Raw genomic sequence first — 26,291 nt, forward strand, 5'->3', positions numbered from 1 at the left:
GATGAAAAAGCAATTGGTATATGTGCACGGTAGTGAAAAGTGTGTCTCAGATAAAGGCATGCGCCGCGGCTAAGCTGTGAAGTAAATTGTAAGGCCTTCGTCGCTTCGAGCACCACTTAGTCATGAGAGAACGAGAATTGCAGCTTCCGCACTGCTTTTGTACAAAATAGAAACAGGGTTTGCTCACTCATTCAGTAAATAAAAGCGTGTTGATCTATAAGCATTTGTTCATTGTTCATTGTTCACTATGATGTTGTGGATTTTGACAGCGCCTGCTCAGGCTTAGTTAATTTATTTTGGTAAATATGAACTATACATTTTATTATGAAGGAGCCAAAGACTGAATGTTGCATCTACACAGCCCAAACACGAAAAAATATGTTAGAATCTGTGACGTTAAACTGATATACCAGCACTGTAGTTTCTGCGCAACACTATAGAAATTGAGGTTTAGCCCTCATTTTCTCTTCCAATAATGCACCTCTTGAACGAATTCTTTGTCAGTCCAAATGGAGTTGGTCTTTATCTTTAGTGGCCCTTTAGGGGGAACATGGCAATTGAAGTAGTAAAAGTGTTAAAATTTTCAATTTTCTGATTTATTTACTTTTTGCGATCCACGGACCTGTTACCTCGTGGTGAAATATTATAACAATACATGCGGTACAGATTGAGAAAACAACACTTTCCTTGAGTGCTGTCATCAAAAAATTGTAACAAAATTGGGCTTCAGAAGGTGCCGTCGCACCGAAGATCGTTCAGCTATCCGTTGACGCAGCACTGCCGTCTTGGTATCATCGTAAACATTAGAGATCAGAGCTCAAGATAGCCCTAGTGACATGTTTCTCCACCGAAAAATAAACCAACAAACGCAAGCGAAAATAAGGCAAAAGCGGCACTGCATTTCGGTGCAGTAGTCACGTGGGGTACACGGCGCACTCCTATTACCTGTTGTAGATTTGAATTGCAGGCGAATCTCTGTCAGGTGCATTTGCGTTCTGATCAGTGTGATTGATGATCATGGCGGCTTAACACACGTGTTCTGTGATGAGCCGCAAAGGAAGTAAGTTCCGAATGGCTCACGCGTACAGAAGACCACGAAAGCTACTCATAGAAGTGGATGCCGCCGACCGTGTTGACGAGGCACGACCGGCCCACATGGGTGACCAAGAAAGCGTGTCCATGTGCAGTGCTGACGACACATCCGTGGGCCATGGTGACGGTGCGTCCGCGTGTGGTCGTGATGGCAACCTGACAACGGCGAGAGCAGAAATTTTCACATCAAATATTTAGCTGTGGATTTCAGCTCCAACTCTCACTAATGAAGAGGTTGTGCAACCAGAGGAGACAAGAGTGGTCTTTTTGAATGCGCTGTCATCTACCTCTGCACAACGCATGGATGCACGACGCATCGAAAAGGCGACTAAGGTGCATCAAACTGCTGCAAAGAAATGAAAAACTACATCAAAATGTAAAGAAAATGTGTCCTCACAGGCAAAGGACTACATCCCAGGCGGGTTTTAGGTGCTCAAAGTAAAGATTTAAATGTTTACAACAAATGAAACTTTGAGCTCAGTTTTCTCAGCTTTCATTTTTTGTGCAGTTGCCTTTTGTGCAGTTGTCAGTCAGCCGAGTGCCATTTCACATTGAATCAACACAAAATTATTCTGTATATTGCACCTTGACCCTGAAACATTGGTGAGTGCTATAAATCTATCCGTTTTTATCTTCACTTCATAAAAAAGATTATAATAGTTTTTTTGCGGAAGTCATTAGTTAGACAATATGCATAGGAAAGTTCAAAAAAAAAAATTATGCTCATTTCGGCATTTAAAAAATAAACCAGTAGCTTTATTGCACAGAATGGGCTTTTGTGAACATGCTGATGTGAAAATCTTGGGGAACTTAAGTGTAATTAATTAATTAATTAATTTGGGGATGACCGTCAGAGGCTGTCAAGTGTTGCAACTCGAAAACTATAATAGATTGCACCAAACTGGTTTCAGTTATGATATCAGCATAACAAATCACATCTACATGCCAGATTTCGTCAATTTATTCCCATTAATAAAAAAAAAGTTTTCATTGCCACGTCCCCCCTTTAGTCAGCCACACTGGCATTGCTGTTTTTGCTGTTTTACCCCTTAATGTGACGATCTTTCTGTTCATCTGTATGAATATGTTGACGTGTATAAATTGTGCGTGACGTAATAAAAACTTCTGAATTACAAACATTGTCACAAGGGAATGAATTTGACTCATGTTCCTTGCAGGGGAGCACTGCCATTGCCGCTTCAGCTGCAGATGGAACCTGAGAAAGTGGTGGACACAGCATGCCTGCTACTGCTAGAGCGGGCCAGTCACGGTGACTGGTGCCAGCGTTTGCAGTGGTTGCGACAGCTGGGCGACGCCCTTGGGTCCCAGCAGCAACTCAGCATAATTGAGCAGCATGTGGAGCCCATGCTGCACTCTCTGGCTTCCCTTCAAGGACCATCCGGCCTTCCCACATCTCTCACCACAGGTCACAAATTTACCCTCATTACAGATGAATGTAATTACCATAAAGGAAAACCTTCTTTTAAATATGTAACGTTGGCTCCATGAGTGTCCTGTACTATCTGGACACATAAAAAGCATAACAAGTTAAGGCTAAATATTTAGTACATTATTTCATTTCTGCCTTTGTGTGATGTCAGCATGTTTTCATATTGTTACAGAGATGTTGGGAGTATAGACAGACTGTATTTACAATGTATATACAAACCGATTCAGTGGGGTTAAGATGGCTGAGTAGCCATAACACGCAGCAGCCAGTGTCTCGCAATCTTCTTCCTCTCTTTTCTTTTACCATTCCGTAACAGGACCCCCAGTTGCTGAAGCACCGTCTCGGCGCATGGTAGGCGAAGAACTGCGAGCAAAGTATGGCTTCAGCTGTGAAACGTGCACAATGTCAATAGGCGACGGACTTGAGGATGGATGAAACTGTAATGGTGCGATCTCGTAATTGACGTCGTTAACTTGACGTAGGCTTTCATAAGACCCTGTGTAGCTAGAGAGAAGTAGAGGCCGACCAGACGACATGGTGACCAAAGAAGCACCCAAGCACCTGGGGCGAACTGAACATCGCAATGGCACCGGTCATAACGCTCTTTTTGCATATGCTGCGAGACTAATAAACGAGATCGGGCAACTTGACACGCCATGTGAGTGCGATTGATGACTTCACGAGTGTACTCAGTGGCAACGCGTGGTACAGAAGGTAGGATGGTGTCTAACGGCAATGTGGGGTCGCGACCATAGAAAAGATAAAAGGGTGAATATCCTGCGGTGTCATGTCAAGCCATCACGAAGGTCACCGGATCATGCGCAACAGCATCAGGGGGATCCACGGGGTGACGGGAGAGGCAGCCAGCATATTTGTGGAGGTGTCCAGTCTTGTGATTGAGGACGGTGATGCGACGTCCACTGCGAAGCTCGATTTCCAACCGTGGTACCCCGCACCTCCCACCAATATGTTACGGGCATGTTGGGAGTATAGACAGATTGTATTTACAATGTATATAGAAGCAGAGTCAATGGGGTTAAGATGGCTGACTAGCAACAACACGCAACAGCGAGCGTCTCGCGATCTTCTTCCTCTCTCTTCTTTTATCCTTCCGTAACAATATTCTGCACTTCGTTTCAGGCCTACGTCATCTTTAACAACTGGATAAGTAGCTGCTTGAAATCACATTTTTGAAAGTTGCCAATGTTCTGTGGTATGCTTTTTATGTGTCATTTGTCCATAATAGTAAGTTGTTGCGGTAGTATAAGGAACCAAAAGTGCACAGATTCCATGCACTAGGAATCGATCTTATGCAAAGCATTTTGCAGGTAGCTGGTTATCAAGCATTGTCTGGGCTTTTGCAAAGCATTACCAGGTGGACAAACATGCTTGTGTAAGACAAGCAATAGTGAGTGTACATGAGCATGTGTGTGACGACAGCAGCAAGGCAAAAATGAAAGTAACAGCAATAGTATGATGGCAATGGCAAGACAACAGATTTGATGTACTCTCGCAAAGAAACACTATGGTGTTATGCTGCACAGGGCACAACAGTGTAGAAATCTCATGAGTGCTCCTGTACACTGAAGCCCCTATTAGTGTCCTTCCTGCAGTGAGTTTCACATACTGCATGCTTCCTAAGCTTGGAGGGCTATGTAAAATGATTTCATGCATTCCTCTTACAGTTGTTGCCTATATTGCCTATATTTCTACAGAAAGCTTACTTAAAAGTGTTTCGTGGCACTGTGTCAGTAGGGTTGTTTATTAAATAAACATAGCATTACACTCGAACCTAGTTAATACAAAATTGAAGGGGAAGCCAAAATTACTTTGCTATATCTGTTACTTCGTTATATCCATTATTGTCATTTACTGCCATATATACCCAATGGTGTGCATAGTTGTAAACATAGAAATAGGAAGACGACTCTGCAGCCTGCGAAACCGCTACATGGCCAAAAATGTGATTTAATTTTAATAAAATAACAAAAGAATCTTCGGCTTGCACAACATGCTACTTAGCACCTGATGTGGCAACCTTTAGATAGCTGCCTTCAGTTCCGTTGTGATGCTCTTTCATGTCCGCTTTCCATTTGGCTTGTCATGGTTGAGCAGCCTGAGGCACCCAACGAAACGTCGTGCTGTGTGATCAAGGAGGCAAGCGAACTTCGCCACGCCGGATTGGCTAAACCAGCTCATGGCCTCCAAGATTGCACTGATGTCAATGCGATCTTGGAGGTCAGCAGCATAGCTGCTGCTTGTGTGCAGGTGTGCAGCTACACGTGGCGGTGAGACAGACCAGTGTTACTCAACAGCGTATTCGAAGAGAGGGCTCGGGAGTTTTAAACTGCCGTAGTGAACGAGTGCTGAAGCCCACGGAAAGTGATGTACTCGGCACGCAATGGTCGGGTATATTTTGGTTTTGGAGATGAACCTAGTTTGTTATGTCCATTGGCTGTACAATTTCACTTCATTAAAATGAGGTTTTGAATACATGGCTCTCTATGGAGATTTCAAGGGGAATTTCATTTACTTTGTTGTGTCCATTATTTAGTTATATTGCGTTTCGTTATAATGAGGTTTGAGTGTAATCGCATGGCTAAATCTTAGCTCCTGGGACCCTATTCTTAGTTGATCACTTTAGGGAATACTTTCAATTTTGCACAATCTGGTGTCTGGTTCTATACCTCACTTGTGAGAAGGATGTCAATCAGTGTCCACTGAAAGTGATTGGTCCAGAATACAGCCCTTGTATTTAATCCATTTTCTTTTCCAGCCTGTGCTCAGCCAGTCAGCCCAGAAGAGGCCAAAGTGCAGCTGGGCGACGCTGCCCCGGCCACTTTTAAAGCAGCTGTTTTGACAAGTTTTTCATAAATGGAAGCACACTGCAAATTATTTTCTAGTTGTTTTGGGTTTTGTGCACTAGATAGATATACTTGTCCACACTTTCAGTACTAGTTGATAGCAAAACAATGGCAACCTTCGCCCTTGCCAGACTTCGCTCTGTTGTTGAAGCCGTTCCAACCGGAGTACCAGACTCAAAAAGGGCATACAGGCTTCCGAATAGGCTCTTTCTTTACTGAAAGTACCACCAAACATTGTGTAACAGACCACGGAGCATTGTGTAACAGAACTTTTCGAGGTTGTGCATAGTTTCTAAGACCAACTCCAGAAGTCCAAGAGGCGTTCCAAGTTCAAAAAACGCAAAGCTGTACTTTGTGTTCCTGCACCTTTTAAACTTCTTATACTCACTTTGCAATTTCTTTACGGCATCTGATGTGCGAGCCTTTTGTAAAAAAATATATAACATTTTTTGACTTTGATGTCTGTAACAGATTTTAGAGAGACTTTTTTACTGCACGGAGTGCGCTAAGCGAAGCAGGAAAACACGCCTCGGAACACCAGGCACCAGGCACCGAATGGGCGAAAGTTAAGGGGTTATTAAAACTTTCTCTTCAACAATGTTTTTGTCCTCACCCTCAAATTCATTTAATTGAGGAGTAACCATATCCCTTGCATTTCTTTCCACTTAGATGCACCACTACTCCCGGAGGATCTGCCTTTGGACATTTGCCATTTTCCTGATCTATTATCAAGGCTGGCACTTCAGCCAGTGCAGTCCTCACAGGCTGAAGCCATAGGCATGAGGTTGGTATCTTAGGAAGCCTTTGTTATTCTATTTACCGTGCCCTTCTTCTATCTAATGCCTGCCCTGTTTCTTTTTTTCTTTCCCTTCTTTTTTTGCATTTCAGAGTCCAGCTTGTCCTGCGACATGGGTGCTTGGAGGCAAGGCTTCCCTGTCTTACTGAGAGTGAGCAACTAAAGGCCCTGCGTGTCGGCTCATTGCTGGAACAAGTGCTTTCTTCTGTGAGGGCTTACCTGCTTCACTCATCTTGCACAAGTAGCGATTTCTACTGCAAGGTGAGTAGTGCACATTGAGCATTCATGCCATGTCCCAAAATGCATCTGATTTATGTGGGCTGTGATAGAGGGGGAGGCTGCTACTGTATGTTGACTGCTTTCTGTGTCTACATCATACTAAAGTACTGGTGAGTGGTGAAAGAAATGTTTAATTGAATTTGCACTGTGCACGCCAGGAAGGCACAAGTGATTGGGCATTGTCTCATGTTGAGCTCACAATCACAAACCTTTTCACTGCTGTCCTTGAGAATGGCCCAAACAAACGAAGAGCTACAGTGTGGTCGAGGATTTTAAGGTGCACTTATGAAACAAATTAATGGTTGGATGTATCACCAATATGGCAAGTATGGCTGTGACTGTTGCTCCTGCATCTTTTAACATGTTGGACAAGACTGTTAGACATAAAACAGACAGGGGCGCTTACAAGCATGAAGCTTGAAGTGCAAATGCAGCTGAAAGGAAGATGTGACTAGGTTAAAGGGACACCAAAGGCAAATACGTGGACTCTTTAAATATCGTTCCAGAAACCTCAAAAGGCTTGTTCAGTGTCAAGAAGAGACTTAATTTACGAGAAAATTGTATCGGGAGGGTCCGAATACCTTTATTGAAATTCAAGTTTCCCGCCGCACAGCCGGGGGAGTGGTGACGTTGCATTCGCCATTACTGCCCTTTGCTGCCGTCAGTGAGTAAAATGGTGCCCAACAGACAGCAGCACCGAGCCAAGACAGAGCTGCTGATTCGCCACTGCAGCTGCTTTTTGGTCAAGTGACGTAAGCCGTTCGGGCATCCCACTACATCACATGGAAGTTGAATTCTCTGCTACTTGCAGTTTATGCGAGTTTCGCGAGCCAGCAAAACCAACACAGCACTACGGGATCAGGAAAGTACTGAAATGCGAAAGCATGGGCGGCACGGAGTCGAGTGAAAATGAAACCTTTCGGCCGCCCCCGTCGTTGTCAATGGTAATTTCAGTGAGTTCTTGCTGAGCATGAAATGGAACTGGACAAGTAACATTTTATTTCCCTACGCCACGCTGGTCACGCTGCTCCTCTCCTCGCGGCAGTACGCCATGGTTGCTCAGTGGCTATGGTGTTGGGCTGCTGAGCATGAGGTCGTGGGATCGAATCCCAGCCACGGCGACCGCATTTCGATGGGGGCGAAATACGAAAACACCTGTGTACTTAGATTTAGGTGCACGTTAAAGAACCCCAGGTGGTCAAAATTTCCGGAGTCCTTTGGCACGTTAAACCCCATAATTTAATTTTTTTTTAACATCCTATTTCATCTTATAATACAATATGAGGATGCTTTTTGCAATGAGTTGTTGAGTGCTAGTGACAGAATTTAACTTAGAAGTGCTTTCGTCATCGGGCAAGTGCTTGAATGTCCCGGGGGAGTCTAATCATGTCCTGCATTCACCTTGATTTCTCAATTATTAAAGCTCTGTTCACTATAATATCGACACCTTAAAGATTCTCGAGCACTAATCCATCACTTTAGCTTGACTTTGTATTTGCCTTTAGTGTCCCTTCAATGACATGTTTGGTGCCCCAGTGCAAAGTGAGTACAAAAAACACATGTAAGATTTTATTCTTGTTTCTCAGGCACGTCTGGTGCAGCAACACCTTGAGCATTTTTGGCTATCAAGCACAAACACAGATGCTTCTGCTGGTACCCGCACCTCACGAGCTGCAAGGATTGCGCAACACTGGAGCTGGCTCTGCAAGCATCTGATGCGCTTGCTCTCTTCTGGAGAGGGATCTGTGAGTCTGCTTAGTGGGGACCATACCGGAGAAACTACAGTCCACTGCTACCAGGAGTTATTCTCCATTGTTGCCAGCATGAACGATGCACTCGGAACTGAGCTTTCGCCATTACACAAGGTCAGGAAACACATGGTGAAGTGCCTTGGCCAGCCCTGCACCATGAGCAGTGAAGAGGGTGCCAGTGCACTGGAAAAGGCTTCTGGGTAAGCACTGGATAGTGTACACCCATCTTTATGTTTTACACCAAACAGCAGCTAAGAGCTAGAAAACAGGCCAGTTTTGTTAATTTCTGTGCAGTTTTATTCATAGTGCTTTGCTTTATTCATGTCACAATGTGGAGAACCACCCATGCAGCTTCAAGCGTAGCATTCTAACTAGAGGTATGTGAATATTTGGATATTCGATTTCGAATCACAGTAAATGTCAAATGACTCAATTTGCAAATTGAATATCTAGTGTTCAATTTCTTGAATATTTTGTATGTTTCGTGAATGGACTCGTCCATAGTCGGTGCCTTTACACATGCAGCATTCCCACGGTGTGCAATCTCTATTGGTACAAGGTTCAACCAGGTCAACCAAACCAATCGAAATGATTAATGCTACGCAGACGGAGGGAACAAAAACAGTACATATGGACAGAACAGCACCATGTGCAAACATCGGGCTGATTAGCTACTGGAAGACACGCTGATTGTATTGGATGTGCGTGTTCGGTGTTTATGCGTGCCGATTCGCATATTTCAGAGCTGTCTGCTCACGTCTGAGCACATAGCACTTGGCACGCACGCTCGCTGTAGTTGCCAGCCTGCAGACTCAAACGCCACTTCAACAGCCATCAATCTAACCTGTATGCGTGATCTCGTGACCGATCACTGATAAGTCACCCGTAAGAACATATTAGCAGCAACCTTTCTGTGATGTTATGCGGCGTGTTTTCACATTGGCCAGTGGCTAATTTTCGTCACGGCCACACTATTGGCCACAGCTAGCCCATTAGACCTAATCAGAGCTGCATCGTCGGGTGTTGGCGACTGAAGATACTCTTTCATGCCGAATCAATGCAGATCTATTGACAAAGGCTGCATGAACCTCAGAAAGCCAACAAACCGTCTTGCCAATGAAAGCGAGGGTACAGGATGACTGTTGTTCATGGCTGCCATCTTTGTAAAACACAGTATGGTGGCCCTGAGCTCTTACCAAACATAGTTCATAGGTGCACATAGGTCTGTTATCTTAGCTTTGAGCAACCCCTCACAAGACTAACTTTGGATTTAGATGGTGGGCTCTAATATATGCTGTGTGACTATAGCATAATTACCCCCTGGCTGCAGGTGCATTTATACTGATGGCAAATGAACATGGACTGAAAAACAAAAGGGGTTGGGGAGAAGGGGGGACCATGACTACCATGCGCACCAGCCCCAGTCGACTCACGTAGCATCAATGATCCTGCGGAGCAGTGCCAATCATCACGTGATACGTATTTCCCACTTTTGTTCGTCGTGCAGATTGGCCTTAACGAGCTGACAATAACTTACAAAAACCACCTGCCATAAATAAGAAAGAACTCTCCTGTGTCCTGGAATAAAACTGGAAAGCAAAACTTTTTAACCAATAAAACATTGCCATTTGGCACAGTATGGCCAACTATTAAACTGAAAACCCCATTGGTATTTAGGACAACTTCGCTATATGTTCAGCTTCAGAGGGGAAAAAGCATTTGATTTGATTTGACAGACAATCTGTCGATAAAAAGATATTTTCCGGAGCTTCTTATACAAACTGAGTTGTTATCTGCGCTGAAATACTAATTTCATGTTCCATTTATAAGAGCAGAGCACATTGTACATTTTTGATTCCTAGGTACCTAAGTTACTCATAGCTAGCTACATTCTTGCTACATAATGTGAGTAACCTCCCAAGCATGCGTAGCACTGCATTTTCTTGCTGAAAATTTGTAAGCGTTAACTTTGGAATAAACTTTCTGATATTTGATTTGATGTTCAGCTTTACTTTCTTTTTCTTGATTGGATTTGATATTCGATTCGCAATCCTACTATTCAGTATTTGCATACCCTTAGTTCTATCGACTACACCACAGTCGCCTTGGGCAAGTGAACAGACCATATCTGCATTGAGTGCCAGCAACATTTTTATGTCAGGATCACTTCGTGCATCATACCACAGCACCTGGCCATGCACATGCACTTCAGCCCATGCTTCCTTCACACAACTTGTGTTTACATCATGCTGCATGTACTTTTTGCAAGATCATTAGATTTGTGATGTAGATGTACAAGAAAGTGCACAAAAGAGTAACAGCACACTTGGCAAAAGCCATTTGAAGAGGTTTTGCTAACTGGACATGTCTTGCATGTCCTGCTTGCCTTTAGATGGCACTGAGGACAACATACATCTGTCGCTACACGCAAGCTGCATGCTTCTTTTGACTGTGGTGGAGCCATCCAGTTCTTGAAGCAGCGCTAGAATTTCCTCAGAGATTTCCATGGGTACCAAAGGATTCTTCTCAAGTTTATGTTGGATTCTCTAAATCTATTAAGTCAGGCACTCATGATTGATATTTTTTGTTTTGTTTAGTTGAGTTAAAGGAATCAAAAGAGTTACTGAGTCTGGCGCTTTATCACAAGGAGAGTTTTATCTTTTCACTAACTGCTGTTTGCCCACTTTTTCTGTCTTGTTTAATATGAGTAACATTTTACATGGGTTGGCACTCGCAGCGCTGTTTGAATTTAAACTGTGACATTGCTCCAGTGATGCCTTACATGGCATTGTGTTATTGTTTTTCATTTCAGACTATCTAGATGTGCATGGGATGCATTGTGTGGACGAGAGGCTATCGGAAGGCTTCCTTTACCGCTTCACCAAGCTTTGCACATTCTGGCCCCTTTGGAGACTTCCATGTTAAATCTTTTGCAAGGACACATTGAACAAGGTCTGTTCGTCTCTGAGTAGCCCAGAAACATTTCTGTCTTGTGTAATAGACAGTGTAATGAACAGAAAAAAACGGTTACTTGCATACTTTCACTGATTTCAACATTTGATATTTTACAATACCTGTTGTGGTTGCTTCGTGGCTTTGGTGTTGAGCACGAGGTCGCGGGATCAAATCCTGGCTGGCCATGGTGGCCGAATTTTGATGAGGGCGAAAGGCGAAAACACCTGTGTACTTATATTTAGGTGCACGTGAAAGAACTCCAGGTGGTCAAAATTAATCTGGAGTCCCGCACTACCACATGCCTCATAATTAGATTGTGGTGTTGGCATGTAAAACCCCTTAATTTAATACTGATATTTTACATTGACATTTTTACTTTCTGCAGTTGGATCTTGCTATTGAAAGAAAAAAAATTTGAGAAAATCAAGTGGCTTAAAGAAGGAGCTTAGCACTGATCAGTTCTTGGAGTAATTGTACTGGAAAATGCATATCACAATTACCATTAGGTGGCATTATTTATATAGATCCATAGGTCAACAAATTGACTTCTGAGAAATAGAACATGTTAGAGGAGACTGTTTTATTATAATTGTACTGGACTCTGTTGTGTTCCAGTCCTTGATTTTGTCTGGCAATCATTATCTATACAAATTTGTGTTGATGAAAACAAGACAGGGTGAGAGATGACAGGTGCAGTGGAGTTACAATTATTACACTCACTCTCGTTAACCAAAACAGGGTCCTCTGATTGAAAGGGTTGTTATGAATTTCTTGAAGGGGATTTAATAACCACCAAAGGGTTTGTAATAAAGTTCACTGGCTGGCTGAGATAAAAGTTGTGGTTGCAAATAAATATCATGGTGGTTTTAGCAACGTCTGTTAGAGCAATTTCTTTGTGGCCTAAGGGCCCTTCAGGCTTCTATAATATTTCTCGCAAGTTCCCAGGTGGCATTACTTGTGCTTTGACCACAAGAGTGTTGTTGCTCTGCCCCTTCTTTAGTCACTCTTTTAAACACCATTACTGACTACCGTACTACGTATTTCCATAATAGTTGTACTTTTTATTTTCCCCCTTAAGTATTTGAGTAAAGTTGGTTCAGTTGCTGACTGATAATTCAGACTTGACAGGGACCACCAAAAGGTCAGAATAATCAGGAGTCTGAAGTACCAGATTCACCAGAAAATAAGTGACTATTCCACAAGTGCCAAAAAAGGTGGGTCGTATTCTGAGATGGTCTCTTTTGGGGTTACCTTTAATTGCACATGACTATCTCAAGACGCATCGGTGTCAAGGAGCTGCAGCATTTTTTACATAGTGCGAAGCACGCTGTCAGTGCTAAGTACAGTGAAATCTCGATATAACGAACTTCAGGAGACCGCGATAAATTGTTTGTTATTCTGAAAGATCATTATAGTGAAAGCTCCAGAACTAACCATGCCACTCATCAACACATCAGTTCATAAGTTGTCATCACATGAGCTATCGACGAAAACGTCACTGTTCGTGCTCGGCACGCGCTGTTGACTTCCAAAGCACCATATAATAAGAGTCCTGAGCGCAAACTAGACGCTGACACTGAGAAAACTACCGACAAAAAGGTAGCTTCATGTAGCCTCCAAAGTGCAATGTTTCTTGCTTTTTATTTGTTTTTCACATTTCCTACTATGGGCACCGCAACTGTCTCGCTCGAGGTGGACACCTGAACTATGTCAAAGTACAAGTGCGCATAAATGACACCATTTGGAAAGTGCAAAGTGTGACCTTGTGGCATCCCCGTAAGCATGGAGGTTACATTTCACCGTGCGCTTATCTAGAACGGCTGCAGAAAGAAGGAAAAGACATGCCTCCGTTGCTAGGCGACACTTTTCTGGGCAGAGCATGTGCTCGCAAAATTTGATGCGTCGTCACCTTCGCTTGCCCACATTCTTTTTTTGTTGGGCGCCGTGTCATGTTTTTCGAACCTTGTGCCGCGACGTCTGCTCCGCGCCTTGTCGTCTGCTGGCCTACTGTTTCGGCTGCTGTGAAGGATACACACAAATCTAAGAATCCCCAAATTTTTGAATATTAGTTCGTAGTACTGAGGCGTTAACCTCACAGGGAAACTGAATAACGATCGTTATTCTGAAAAGCTCGGTATTCTGAAGTTTGTAGTACTGAAATATTTTTACGTCGAACCTATAAGAAATCAGCAGGGGATTTCTGAAAAGTTCGTTAATGCAATGTTTGTAGTAACGAGGTTTCACTGTATAGAAAAAGTAAAAGTATCGTCAAAAAGTTGGAGGACACTTAATCTTTGCCTTAAAGAGTGTGAAGCGCAGTAGCATTATCGGGCCCCATTGGCACTGACGCCAACAGCAGATATTCTGTGACACGGGACCCCATAGAAAACAATGGTGGGCTGATCCCGGCAGCAGAGCAGGGCAGAGCAATGGCTCATGCCCCTGTAAGGCAGAGGCTATGAGCAGTGACTCATCAATGGCTTATACCTCCGTAAGCAAGGAAAAAGGGGTTTGTGCTTGAGTTCTTGGGTAACAAAATGATGTTTTCTCGTTTATTGAAATAATTTTCTCATATATTAAAATTACAATCCGACAATATCATGTTTGTAGGTTGTATGTAAGTCATACTTTGCGAATTTTCTGATGCATTTGAGAAATTAGTTCAGCAATGCCTATGCGCCACGTGGAGGGCCTGTGCAGGTGTGGTTCGGGATTATTTTTTCTGATGGACAACGCGGACTACAACGGATCATTCAGTTGTGCACATTGTGGTGGACATGTGAACTTGGGACACACATTGTGGGGATGTGCGATGCAGGCCTCCTATCTCAAGGACAAGAACAAGTGGGACGGTGCTCTTAGGAGCAGTGAGCTACAAGACCAACTTTGGGCTGTCCAGAAGGCCCACGAAGCGGTGGAGAACCTAGGGCTCCCCAGCCCAACATGGGAGGTGCCCTCTACACCTTGAAGAACAGTCGGGTATCCTTCAGGACCCTTTTCAGAAATGAAGTTTTACCACCACCACCAATGCCACCAACACCGGATTTTCTGTGACACGGGGCCCTTAACACTATCGGGTTGAAAATAATAGTCCGAAAATATGGCCTATGTTTGGCATTGTGTTGCTATGGCCACGTACGCTTGCCTTTAGGCTAGGCAGTTCATGGCCATGATTTTCTAGCAATGCACCCACATTAGCAACTAATTCAGCCGGCCATGAATAGTGGATGTGAAAGTTGAACGGAACTCGCACGACAAATCGCGCAAGTTGGAAATAGTACACGGCTTTTACAACTTGGTGGCTTGCCTTGTCATGCAGTTTGGGTGCGGTCGATGACTACCAGGTTGACTAGGCTTTGATAGTTTCTGGTGCTAAAACGGCATTGGCGAAATGGCCGACAACCATGCTGGCAACGTATCAGAATGAAATTATCTCCAGTTCTGCTCCAGTCGCTGGCCAAATTAGCACATGGCTGTGCAGTCGTAGTCCGAATTATCGCACGATGCACTGTAAGAAGTTCCAAATTTGAGTCGCCTCTATACATAAAGTCTATGGGGCCAGTGATGGTGCCACGGAGTTGTCCATGTTACCGGTGTCTGAATTATCGGTTGGCAACCGTATACAGTCAAAGCCTGATATAATGAAGTTGTACTTACAGTGAAAACTTCGTCAAATCACGGATTTCATTAATTTGAAGCTTTAAAGTCTCAGCAGTAAAAATAATGTCACAAGAAATCCCAGAACATTCCTAGGGGAGAGTATCTTGTCAATAAGCACTTATAAACAAATTGCAAAAAGGTTTGGCCATAGTAGCGTGGTTATGAGCGCCAGCGCGTGAGGTGCAGATTGCACTGAGAGCAATGAATCAGCATGGCTCACAGTGTGCATTATGTGCATGTGTTGCTTTGCACAACATGACCTTAGTAGCACAAAAACTCAAAAACAAAAGATTACAGTGAGAGGAACAAGAGGAAAGGAAAGACAAGTGCTACTACAACTTGCCCAAAAAGAAGTTATTCTGAAGTACTTTGCGTTGCACAGTATTGGTAAATTTTGAATGTCATGGCTGATTGTACTTAGTGCCCGCAGCTGCCATAAGATGGCATCCACAAATTAAAAACGAAAGGGTAAGAAGCTACACATATTTTACTGCCAGAAAGGTAGAGCATTGATGATGATAGTAAAGAGGCAACCACACAAAGTAAGAATCGTAGTTTGATCAGTGTTGTGTGTACTCGGGCTAACTTGAACAGATCTCACTTGCTATAACAACACGAGGGCATGCTTCGGACCATGTCTTGGAAACTTTAGATTACATGACCGCCAACAATAGACGCGTGGGAACGCAATGCGCATCAGGGCATCAACCATCTTGGCTTGTCCTTTGCACTTGCTGCCAATCACCTCGAAGATATGGTGTGCGACCCGCATGTGGACAGCTATGAGCAGCCACGGCAATGGTAGAGGGGACATGTGTTAGGGGGAGAACGCAGACAGGTGCACATCTCTTGCCCCCACTTCGCCCCCTTCTCCCCTCCCAAGTCTGTGCTTGATCAGGTTAACACGTGTTGAACCCCTCCCCCCTTGCGCTGAAGGAATAGTCAGCTATCGTGTTTCTCCAAGTGTTCTGAGCAGCTTATCAAATTGCATAAAGGCAGGTTTGCTTGAACAATCTTTTGTCATGGTATGATAGGACATAAAACAATGTGAAGTAAGAAAAGAACAGGAGAGAGCATCTCTAAATCTTTTGTTTTAGAGATGTGCTGAGGATGTGTTGTGCTCAGGTGCTCTGGTTTATTTGCAGGGCAAGTTGCTCTAGCCAACTTGGAATCTGCATGTGCACCAAAACAAGAGGATGATTCTGAAGAAGATACTGCAGCAGTGCAACCAGGCAATGCATTGACCCCTGTGTCTGCACTCAGATGTCTGCTACAGTTAGTCGACGAGAGTGAAGTACTTGGAGCTTGCCTGAGAGGCCATAACGCTGCCCTCCCATCACTGGAATTTCAACACCCATTACATGCCGTGGCTGTAAAAATGGCTCTAAAGGATCGTTCACAGGTACATACCTTGAAGACATGGCACTATGTGTTGTCGGTTAGCTCCTCCAAAAAAACTGTTGATAGAGGATGTAAAACTGTAGTGCTGCAACAAAGTAACAAGTACAAGCTCTCATGCTCTTATGTTGGTCGTAGCATATTTTAAAATACTGTCAATACATGTGATTGCTTCAACTTTAATTCATTCCGTGTTGTACGCAAAACTGCATTTTTAGTGAAGCATATGAATGAAAATGAAAGGACTAGGTAATTTGATCACTGCATCTACTTATTTCATTCTTAAAGAATCAAGACACAGGGTTGAGGAGAGGAGGTGAAATGTTAGTCAACGTTTGTCAAGATTTCTCAATTGTGTGATAGAATTTGTGCAGTTTTGGGTTGAGATAAGCTGGAAGTTGGAGCCCCATGTATGTGCTCTTTTATCTCTCCTTAGCTTATGGTACTGGCACTGCATTTTTTATGTGCAAGTGTAGCTCCGTCTGTCAAATCGGCGAGATTATGTTTGTCCCTGCAAGAGAAGCGAGCGCCGGAGGAGGAAGGTGCCTGCAGGTGGAGAAGAGAATCGCCACGTTTGCACCCTTCCGATTTGTGCTTCAACGCCACGGTGCTTGCTGTGCATGTTCGCGGCATCTCTTCTTTGCATGTGTAGCAATATGCACGTTCCCTGTGTCACACTGGGCATAGCACCACAGACGTCACTGTAGCACCCGTGACCGCGTCCACACCCTTTTCGTTTGTGCTTCGATGCTGCACTGCTCGCTGTGCATGTTCACGCATCTCTTCTTTGTATGTGTATCAATATGCGCTTTCCCTGTGACACGCCAGGTGTCACACCATTGAGATTGATGTAGCATCCGTGACCACATTTGCGCCCTTTCCGTTTCTGCTTCGACATCATGGTGCTTGCTGTGCATGTTCATGGCATCCGTATGCTTTCGCGTAACCCATGTTCACGAAGTGAAACGTCACTGTAACTTTTTGTAAGGAAACAGTGCCTTGCAAAACTAAATGCTCTCTGATTCTGTATCTCCTCTTTTTTCAACTAGGCAAGAAAAGGTGGGCAAAGGTGACATGATGGTACATAGCGTAGGAAGCCTGCACACCTACAGGAAACGGAAAGTGTGCAGGAATTATTTACTGTCATTATTAGTTGATTTGGAGAACACAGTTCTTTTAGTTGGTTGGCTGGTGTTGTGTTAAAGAGGTAGATTGGGGTTTGTTGGTTGGATACCCAACTATTACAAACTGTGGCACCAAAGGAAGAGGACAAATTTCCCATTGTACATCTCCTATACTTCTCACACTACATGTGCTTATTGGTAGTGTGGTGTTCTGCGTTCTGCATGTAAAACATATACATGCATTAGGAGAACATTAAATGTTTCCTGAAAGGGAACATGTTTTCCCTTATGAATCTTTCTCGAACATAGGAAAATGGGGCATTCTTAGGGATCTCAAAGCTGGAAAGTTCAAGGACTAAGCAAGTTATGGTGTAAAAATATAAAGGTAACTAAAAACAGTGTGAAAAATAGGGCACAACTGTTTGAAGAGAGAAAATTAGGAGCATGAGAAATGTAAAAAAAAAAGATGCAACTAACTGTGTGACAGCTTGATCATGTAATATGCCTGATTTCTCACAACAGAGTCTCTGAGAAATTTTTCATGTTCTCTGCAGGGTGAAATTACAGCCTGGTGGGTGGAGCACCTGTGTGGCCTGTGGGATGCACCACGAGTACTTGAGGTGGCACTGGCACACAGTTTACCAGACACCAATAGAGCGTGCCTACAAGTAGGTGCACTAAGTATTTTCAGATTGTAATAGTTAGTGGAATGAAGGTGCAGATCCAGTATCAAAGATGTAAGATTTTTTTTTTTTTTCATGTGTCAAACAAAGCACTTCACAAGTGCATTACTTTATGAATGGATACTTCAAACATGGTGTCCCATGTTAGAGTGTTGAGCATTGACCCATAACTGACTCAAAGTTGCTCTAATGCTTTTTGATGCAGGGTCACGAAGTGTACTTGACACCCATTGTGACAACTTCCTGTTGCCTGATAACTGAGACAGCCATGGCATCCCAGCTTGCTGTGGGTGCTCGGAAGGACAAATGCTCTGAGCTGCAGCTGCTCAGGACTCTGCTGAGCAATTTGAGTGGCCCTAGGTCATTGTGGTATGTCCAATTTGCATGTGAAAATAAAGCTTCAGACTTTACACCAAAGCATTCTTGACAACACAGCTGGTGCTGCTGCCTAATTTTTATAGCGCAGGAGCCTATGCCCAACAGTCCTTTCTTGGGAGGGCATAAGCAGATAAAACATGAAAAAAAAAAAAAAGAGGGAGATCATTAATGGAAGGCGGAGAGGTTAGCTTGAGAATTTGCAAAGGAAAGAAAAGGGAAAGTGGTGTTATTTCCAGAGCTCATTTCAAAATGGCTGCCAGTTTTGCCTGCCAAGCTTTTATTGTGATAGTAAGTATATGGGCACTCCAGGCGAATTTCCACGATTGTCGTTGTGAGATTCAAATGAAGTCCAAACATGATAAGATCGTAGCCGCATGCTATATGCTGTAAGTACTAGGGAGCGCATGTAACAGTGAGCCAAGCAGGATGGTGGCTTGCTGCAGTGGCTTCTTCTTGCACACGCAAGAGAGGAAGGTAAGGAAGGTGCGTGCATTAGGAGGGGGAAATGTGGGGGGGCAGGTTACCGCCTCTTCTGCTCCGGCTGCGGCTGCACATGTTGCAGCTGAGCATGGCCCTGCACACCTTTCTTTAGAGGCAATCTGTGGTGGGTTCGAAGGCTAGGCGACTCGATATAGCTGATGCCTTTGTGTGCGCTGTGTTATCGCGTGCTTAGTTTGCATTGAAGCAAGAGGCAGCATGAAGAGGAATTCGCTGCTGCTGCCTCTCATTATCGCGCCAGCATTCTGTCAGTGAGTGTCCACAGCCATTGAGTGAGATGTGTTCTGTTTGCCTGTGCATGCTTGACAACATGCGTATTAATTTAGCTAGTAAGTGAATGTTTACAGCAGTTTATACAGCTGATAGAACTACTAAATGTACTACGTATAGCTGTTTACTAATATGCTATCGCAATAATGCTTTGCCTTTTGGGCAAAACTGCCACTTTCTTCAGCTGTTCCTTGATCTTCTTCAGATGCTGAGATGCAAGTCTGAGTGACACCCTCTCTTTCTGTATTTCTTTTTCTTTCTTTCTTTCTCTCTTTCTTTCTTTCTTTCTTGCTTTTTTGTTGCAGTGTCTTATGGTCCAAGTCTCTCGTACAAGGCCAGTAGACACGTTTAGGTTACTTGTGAAATTTCTACCCCCAGTCTGCAACACTCATAATCTGTTCACTTGCAGCTGAGTTTGCTGGAGGCATATTCACGAGCTTGTTGGTCAATCATTTCTTTTATGGCACATAGTCGTAGACAACTGCAAAACAGGCAAGAAAGTTAAACACTAGTGCAGGACATTTTCATGACAGTAAAATGTTAAGTAGAGACAACTGAAAAAAAGAAACAATTATTATGCCTTTTCTTTCTCCCCCCCCTTTTATTTTGACATTGAGTTTTAAGTGGTGATTTATTTAAGTTCTACTCATCCCAGTTTTGGCCAACTGAATTAACTGCCGACATTCAGCTGTTTAGGATTTTGGAGCCGAGTAGTTGCATACCACCTTTAGCATAGCTTTCCAGAATCCTAGAAGCAGTAGTGAAGCGACCTTGAAGATATCCTGAATGAAAATAGAAAGTTGAGCTGGAATGGCAGTTCTCACTTGTGGAACGCCACAGGGCAATTTTTACTGAGAATGGAAGCCTCTTAATTCTTATACATTCTATTAATTCAACTTCAGTTGATTCTATTTTTCGGTTAAATCTCGACCGAAGGTCGTGACTGACGCCCGTAGCATTTCTATCGGCCCAAACGCGTTATTTCGATCTCAAAATTTGCCTTCGCAAAATTATTTGAACTTGATTGGTAAACTTCTCCGCAATACCGCCGTGTTATGCGGTGAAGCATACGAAGAAGGGAAAGATACAATATCACTACATATTTCTTAATTATACAAGCGCACATGCGCTGTCTCCGATCACAGTACAAGCACCTAGACGCTGAATAAGCATAGTGGCAACCATGCAGGGCTGTTTCTGATGTTGCTGTGGCGATTTGAGCCCTCATTTCACATGCCATACATGTATCGTGTATAATACCCGTGCCATACGGGCATTTGGAAGGCCTTCCAACTGATAGTCAGTTGACTCAAAGTTCAAGTTTGAGCTGCTACACTAGCGGTTCGGAAGGCCGCCGAGTCAGTAGTCTATTGAGTCGACGAAGTACCCTACAACTCTATCGAACTTTCAATTGCCTTTCGATGGCCTTTGAGCAACGGAAGCGGAAACAGCGTGAACATGCCCTCTCGTTCACAGTGTGCTTGCACTCACAGTTAGAAAGAACAAGTCAAACCAACATGCTCTAAACATACTATGTATGAACGCTATTAATTATTCAATAAAGTATTTTTGCCACTTGATATGTGCGAAGTGCAGATACTCTCGACAACAGCGACGTGCTTGTGTTCATTCCTTCCTACATGTTGTCTAGTACACTCTCCCTCTACTCCATGTGCTTGCGGCTGCCGTCATATCGCCGCCATTTTGCTCTCTGCATTCTTCTTTTTTTTTTGCCTGTGTACTTTCTTGCTTTTTCTTTTTCATTTCTGCGTGTTAGTTTTGCAGTGTTTTTATCATTAACGTAATAAGTTGTGTAGCACTTTTTTTCCCTCACCTCACAGTGAATAAGTGTTTTCTCAGGCGAGTGAGTTTTTTTGTGTGTGTGTGTGTTAAATGGGGCACGCCAGAAGAAAAATAAAGGCGCCCCATCGTAGGCGCGGCAACTGTGAGGAGAGCACGAAACAGAGCTCCTCATAGATTTGTGGGAGGAGGACCGCTTTATGGACCTATGCCATCAAAAGCGAAATAGCAGCGTTTATGATGACATTGCCGCGGCCCTGTGACAGGGGACTTTGAGTGCAGTCACAGTGCACTTTGAAGTTTGAAACGTGTAAACACACACCGAAACGGCAGCCACATCGAGCGGCACAAACGTTGCCGCAGTTTCGCTACTCAGCAACTTGAAAACTAAACATATATGTATGGCAATGTATAAACAATTTTTCTAAAATGTATGAACGAAAATAAAAGAAATTAGTGCTTTTAAGTGGTTTTAATGTTGTTTAACTTTTCATGACATGAAACGAAAAGAAAGATCCGCAGCGCCACACAATTTTGCGAGAAATGCCTGAATCACTCAACGGCCTTTCAAAGGTGCCGTGTAGCAGCGCGACAACTTCTTTGAGTCGATAGAGTTGTGGTATTTCGAAGGCCGTCGACTGGAAGGCCTTTCAAATGTGCCCATGTGACACAGGTATAAGGCCGTTAATGGGACCTAGCACGCGTTCCTTAATTCTACACGCGAGCATGCGCTGTGCCCCGGGAAGCGAAGGAAAAGCATCTATGTTTTGGGAAAGCTTGCAAAAAGAAAATAGGTAAAATGAAAGAACATTAAGTCGAGGGGACGCCAAGAAAAATGAACAAAAGAGCTGTGGTCTACCTTAACTCTAAAGTCCTGTCAGTAAACTTATTAGGCTTCTTGGTTCTTTTACTGTGACCAGAGACGGCACATGTACTTGTGTAAATTAAGCAACACATGCCATGTCCCTTAGCAGTGGCACTTTTTTTCTCTTTGGTATGCTTAACCGCATAACACTTCTGTAGTGCAGTGGTGCAAACTTTAAAGACAAATACTGTCAAGTGAATTAACGGCGTGTTTTGGCATCCTTTTTTTAAATGCGCAAGCATTTCATGCTTACACAATGAGCAAAACTGTCCGTCTGTCCATCTCACAAGACAATCGTTTTCAAGATAACGTTGCAGCAGCGAGCAAATTCACCTTCGTGCTGCCTCTTGCTTTAGCATGAACTAAGTGGTGAGAACACAAAGCACATGAAGCTGTCAGCACTCGCTGCACTGAGCCACCATCGCACATTGCTTTCAGGATTGGGGCCCGTGCATCTCTCTTCCAACACAAACTCAGTGGTGAGAAGACAAAGCACATTAGGCTGTGAGCAGTTGGCACTCTGTGTCGCCATCGCAGATTGTCTTTAAAATAAGGCCCTCGCAGCCAGCTACCACCAAAGTGCAGTTGATCACAGTTCATAATGGTTTAATGTGGATGGATAAGGTGCTAAAGAGCACTAACGGCTTATAGTGATTGAAACGTCTCCAGTGCATATGGCGCCGCCACCTGCAGTAGTTTGCTTGGTCATCAATGTACCTTGCAGCACCGTCGGCAGCAGTTCATGTTGTTGAAGTGCTGACGTTTGTACTGGTCAGTTCAAGTTTCGTAACGTTAATAATGACTCAGGGCTGCGTGGAGATGAGCAGGTGGCCCAATGCTTATACATGCTTAGACAACTCCCTGAGGAGTTTCTGCATAAATTTTTTTCTTTTGTCTAGTTCGACCCACTAGATAATTCGACCAGTTTAGTCAGTCTCGTCAGGATCAAATTAATGGAAGTCGAATGTATTACAGGATTTTTGTAATGTAGTAAGTTTTGGTAAGGTCTTGCAGAATGTATTTGATTCTTTATTATTAAAAAGTGCTGGATCTCACTTGAGACTAACCATATTTACTTGAAAATATGTCAAACACGAATATAGGTCAACCCATATCTTTCTAGAAAAAGAAATTGGAGGACGCTTAAGCTTTGCCTTTAAGAGTGGAACACGATAGCATTAAAAAACCCCTGACTGCGTTTCATGCTTACCGGCAACTGCAGCTTATGTAACCCTAACGTTTACCGGGAAACGCTGGCGGTGAACGCTATGCACGAAGGCAAGCTTTCTTGTCGAAATGTGGTCCCTTGCGTGGGTCTATGTCCTTTTATTGTTTCATGCTTTCTGAGAAGAGTTTACATAAAAGATATGCACTGTCGGTGTTTTTTTTTTCTCCATTACATTTGTTTGTGGGCTGCAGTCTCAAAATTCCAAGGAATAACTTTGTAAAGAATGAAAGACAAGGTGTGAGCAACTTTAGTAGTAGGAGAGTGGTTGGGTATATGTGGTTTGGAATTTGGTTCGAAATTTTTTTTGCCGAAGCAACATACGATGTTGGATGCCAGACGTGGGGCCCTTAAAGCTATCGCATTAAACAAAAGTGCTTTGGACATGGCGCACCTTTATTTACTGTAAGCTAGGCTTCTAAATTTTGCTTGTCAATGCTGCAAACTGGATCCTTGCCACGACTGCCAGAGAAGTCGTCCTCATTGGATGTTTCGCAGGCATCCTTGGCAGCTGAAATGACTTCGCCCTTGGTGCTGTTGAGTGTATTGGATATGCGGCATTTTTTAAAGCCACTCTTGAATATCTCCACTAACAGGTCCTGCTGTACACCCCTAACCCAAATCGCAACTTTGCTGGTCTTCGAACAATGGTCTCCGAACATATTTTATTAGTTTTTCTTTATGCAATGTTCTTTTTTGGCTTGTCTATTTCTATTTACAGTTAAACCTCGATACTATAATGAATTTTAATATTATGAAATTCTCGGTGTAATGAAATTTCACTGCCGTCGCAAAGGAATACTGAAACAGTAAATGAAAACTTCCACATACGCAGATAGTCAATTGGTTAAGTTACAAGTGGCTTCTTGCAAATGCACATCTCAAATCGTGCACCCCTCGATCTAGAGTGACTGCCAAGTGGAGCAGCGTCATGTTCTGTATAAAATCCAAGTGGGATAAGATACTATCACGCCCCACGTGCTGTGTGCTTTGGATGCAAGTGAAAGCGTGTGAGGGCGAGCCAAGACGTATGGTGGCTTGGTGAATGACATCTTCCCCTACGAGCTAGGGGAGGGGGAAGTGAGCTTGCAATAACACAACCAAGTGTGCATGAGGGGGTCAATGGAAAGTTGGCATGTGTCTCCTTTTCTAGCGTGGCAGTGGCTAAGCATGGCTGTCAGTGCAGCTAAGCACATATGCAGCCATTGTACCCTGTTTGAGAGATAATCTGCCTATGTGGAAAGAGTGGGCGTGGGATCATGTGCGCTGTCTTCTCATGCATTTAGTACTGGCGATTGTGTAATCTCTAGCTTCGGCGACTCGTTTAAGAGAGAAGCAGACTAAGCATTTGCTTCCTGCTGCTGGCTCTTTTCATGATAGGCTCATTCCACTGCGGGCGACGTATCAGCCACAAGGGTGGAGTTAGCGGGAAAGTGTGGCTGGATTTGCTTTGTACCTCTGATGTGGATATTGTTGACACAACACGTATCTTTCATCACCGACTCTAAAATCCGACAAAATTAATTTCTTTTCTTATTCAAATTTGCTTTTTCTGATTGCCCAATAATTTGGAAAATTTTGGGCTCTTTCCATGTAGAAAAAGCCATTGGTGACAGTACTTATTGCATAAAAGGTTGAATTTTAATGTATAGGAATTTTGATATAACAGAGAAAATTGCCCATTTTACTGACTTTGTTATATTGAGGTTAAACTGTTCCACAAATATACGTATATAACAAAACCTCGTTATAACGAAGTTGAAGAGGGAGCCAGAATTACTTTGTTATACACATTACTTTGTTATTTCCAGTATTGCATTATATCCCATTTTGTTAAAATAACGTTTGAGTGTATAATATGCCAGTGCAGTCGGCACCGGAACTGCTTGGAATACAGCGGGTGCGAGAGAAGAACTATGTTGTGCTTGTATTATTTAAACAAAAAAAAAACCTTTTTAGTGTGCAATTCATACGGATTAAGAAGGCGGCAGGACAGAGAACACCGATTTTGTTTAACCAATGTTTCAGCAACCAGCCCAAGCAGCCACCCTTTTGCCTTTGTTCTTTTGCTAGCTTTGTTGACAAATATAGGTGGGGATTGTTTCATCATGTATATACATCAGTAGATCATTTTCATTAACACTTTCCGAAAAAATAATGATAATCGGATAGTTGAATAAATTCGCAGTAAGTAAATACTCAAACCGGCATTTTAAAAAAAAAAATTTCTGCTTAGAAAGCACTCTGGTATGAAAAAATGCCATGAAATTCAGGACCACAAATGGATGTTAATGAATGCCATGATTTGAGTGACTCATCAAATTAAGCTTGGGGTCTTTTTGTGCTTCAACATGTGCATAGCTTAGAGAACATGCTACAAGTGTAACTTGATCTAGTGCTTTTATTTTGTGCTTTAACTTCTTATACTGTCAGAATATGACAGCAAGTTCTTGCCTGTAGTTCTGCAAAATTACTTTCACATCTGGGCACATACAGGAAATGTCGATAACTAATGGTTCCTCCCTCTGCAGGCTTAATCACTCTGATGCCCTGGCCAAGTGGTTCTCCATGCTGGCCACTGCGCTGCCCAACTTCGCATCAACCAGTGATGACAAGAACTGTTGGGATGTCTTTGAACTTCCTGTGTGCTTAAAGTCACTTGTTGAGAGCACGGCCTTGCAGCTGCAAGAGTTAAATGCGAATGATGGTGAGTGTGTGTATGTGCGTAGGAAAGCTCTGCCTTCTGTATGGTTAGTAACCCAAAAAAAAAAAAAAATTATTTGCACTTAGTCTCTTACGCACCAGTTGTGCTGCAAAGCCACAATATGTAAACCGACCCTTTAATTGTGACTAATGTTCATCGTTTGTTTGATCACTGCCTTTGTTCGTTTATTGTGTGGGAAGAAACTGCAGACATGATTTAATTAAGGGCATGCAAATACAGTCGAGCCCGCTTAAACGAACCTGAGCTTCACACGGTGTCTTTTCGTTTTATCCCAAAGTTCGTATTAAGTGGACCACTGTTTAAAAAAAGTGCCTAGTCAAAACACAAAATTTATTTCTTTGCAAAGAAGTCCGTGATGCTTGTCTGTTTCTGCAGTGCATATCCAATGAGGGTGGTCTCCAGTTTATTTAAAGCAGAAGCGTGCTCTCCGCCAAGGCCCTTGGCATAGACAAATTGAATGAGGCCCTGTATGTAGCCC

The 26,291-nt window shown here is 43.3% G+C and overlaps 1 protein-coding gene across 1 annotated transcript in view; it reads left to right on the forward strand.

Annotated features, from left to right (window-relative positions):
- Positions 1 to 26,291, forward strand: part of LOC142585886 (midasin) — a 344,435-nt gene that overhangs the window by 187,150 nt on the left and 130,994 nt on the right. The window contains exons 37-45 of the mRNA XM_075696967.1: positions 2,271 to 2,518; positions 6,076 to 6,190; positions 6,295 to 6,463; positions 8,068 to 8,432; positions 11,045 to 11,184; positions 15,993 to 16,249; positions 17,924 to 18,037; positions 18,258 to 18,421; positions 25,620 to 25,795. Coding sequence (XP_075553082.1) covers positions 2,271 to 2,518; positions 6,076 to 6,190; positions 6,295 to 6,463; positions 8,068 to 8,432; positions 11,045 to 11,184; positions 15,993 to 16,249; positions 17,924 to 18,037; positions 18,258 to 18,421; positions 25,620 to 25,795 — 1,748 coding nt within the window. The remainder of the gene's footprint in view (positions 1 to 2,270; positions 2,519 to 6,075; positions 6,191 to 6,294; positions 6,464 to 8,067; positions 8,433 to 11,044; positions 11,185 to 15,992; positions 16,250 to 17,923; positions 18,038 to 18,257; positions 18,422 to 25,619; positions 25,796 to 26,291) is intronic.

Source organism: Dermacentor variabilis, chromosome 6 (assembly GCF_050947875.1).
Source record: "Dermacentor variabilis isolate Ectoservices chromosome 6, ASM5094787v1, whole genome shotgun sequence".
Taxonomy (NCBI): domain Eukaryota; kingdom Metazoa; phylum Arthropoda; class Arachnida; order Ixodida; family Ixodidae; genus Dermacentor; species Dermacentor variabilis.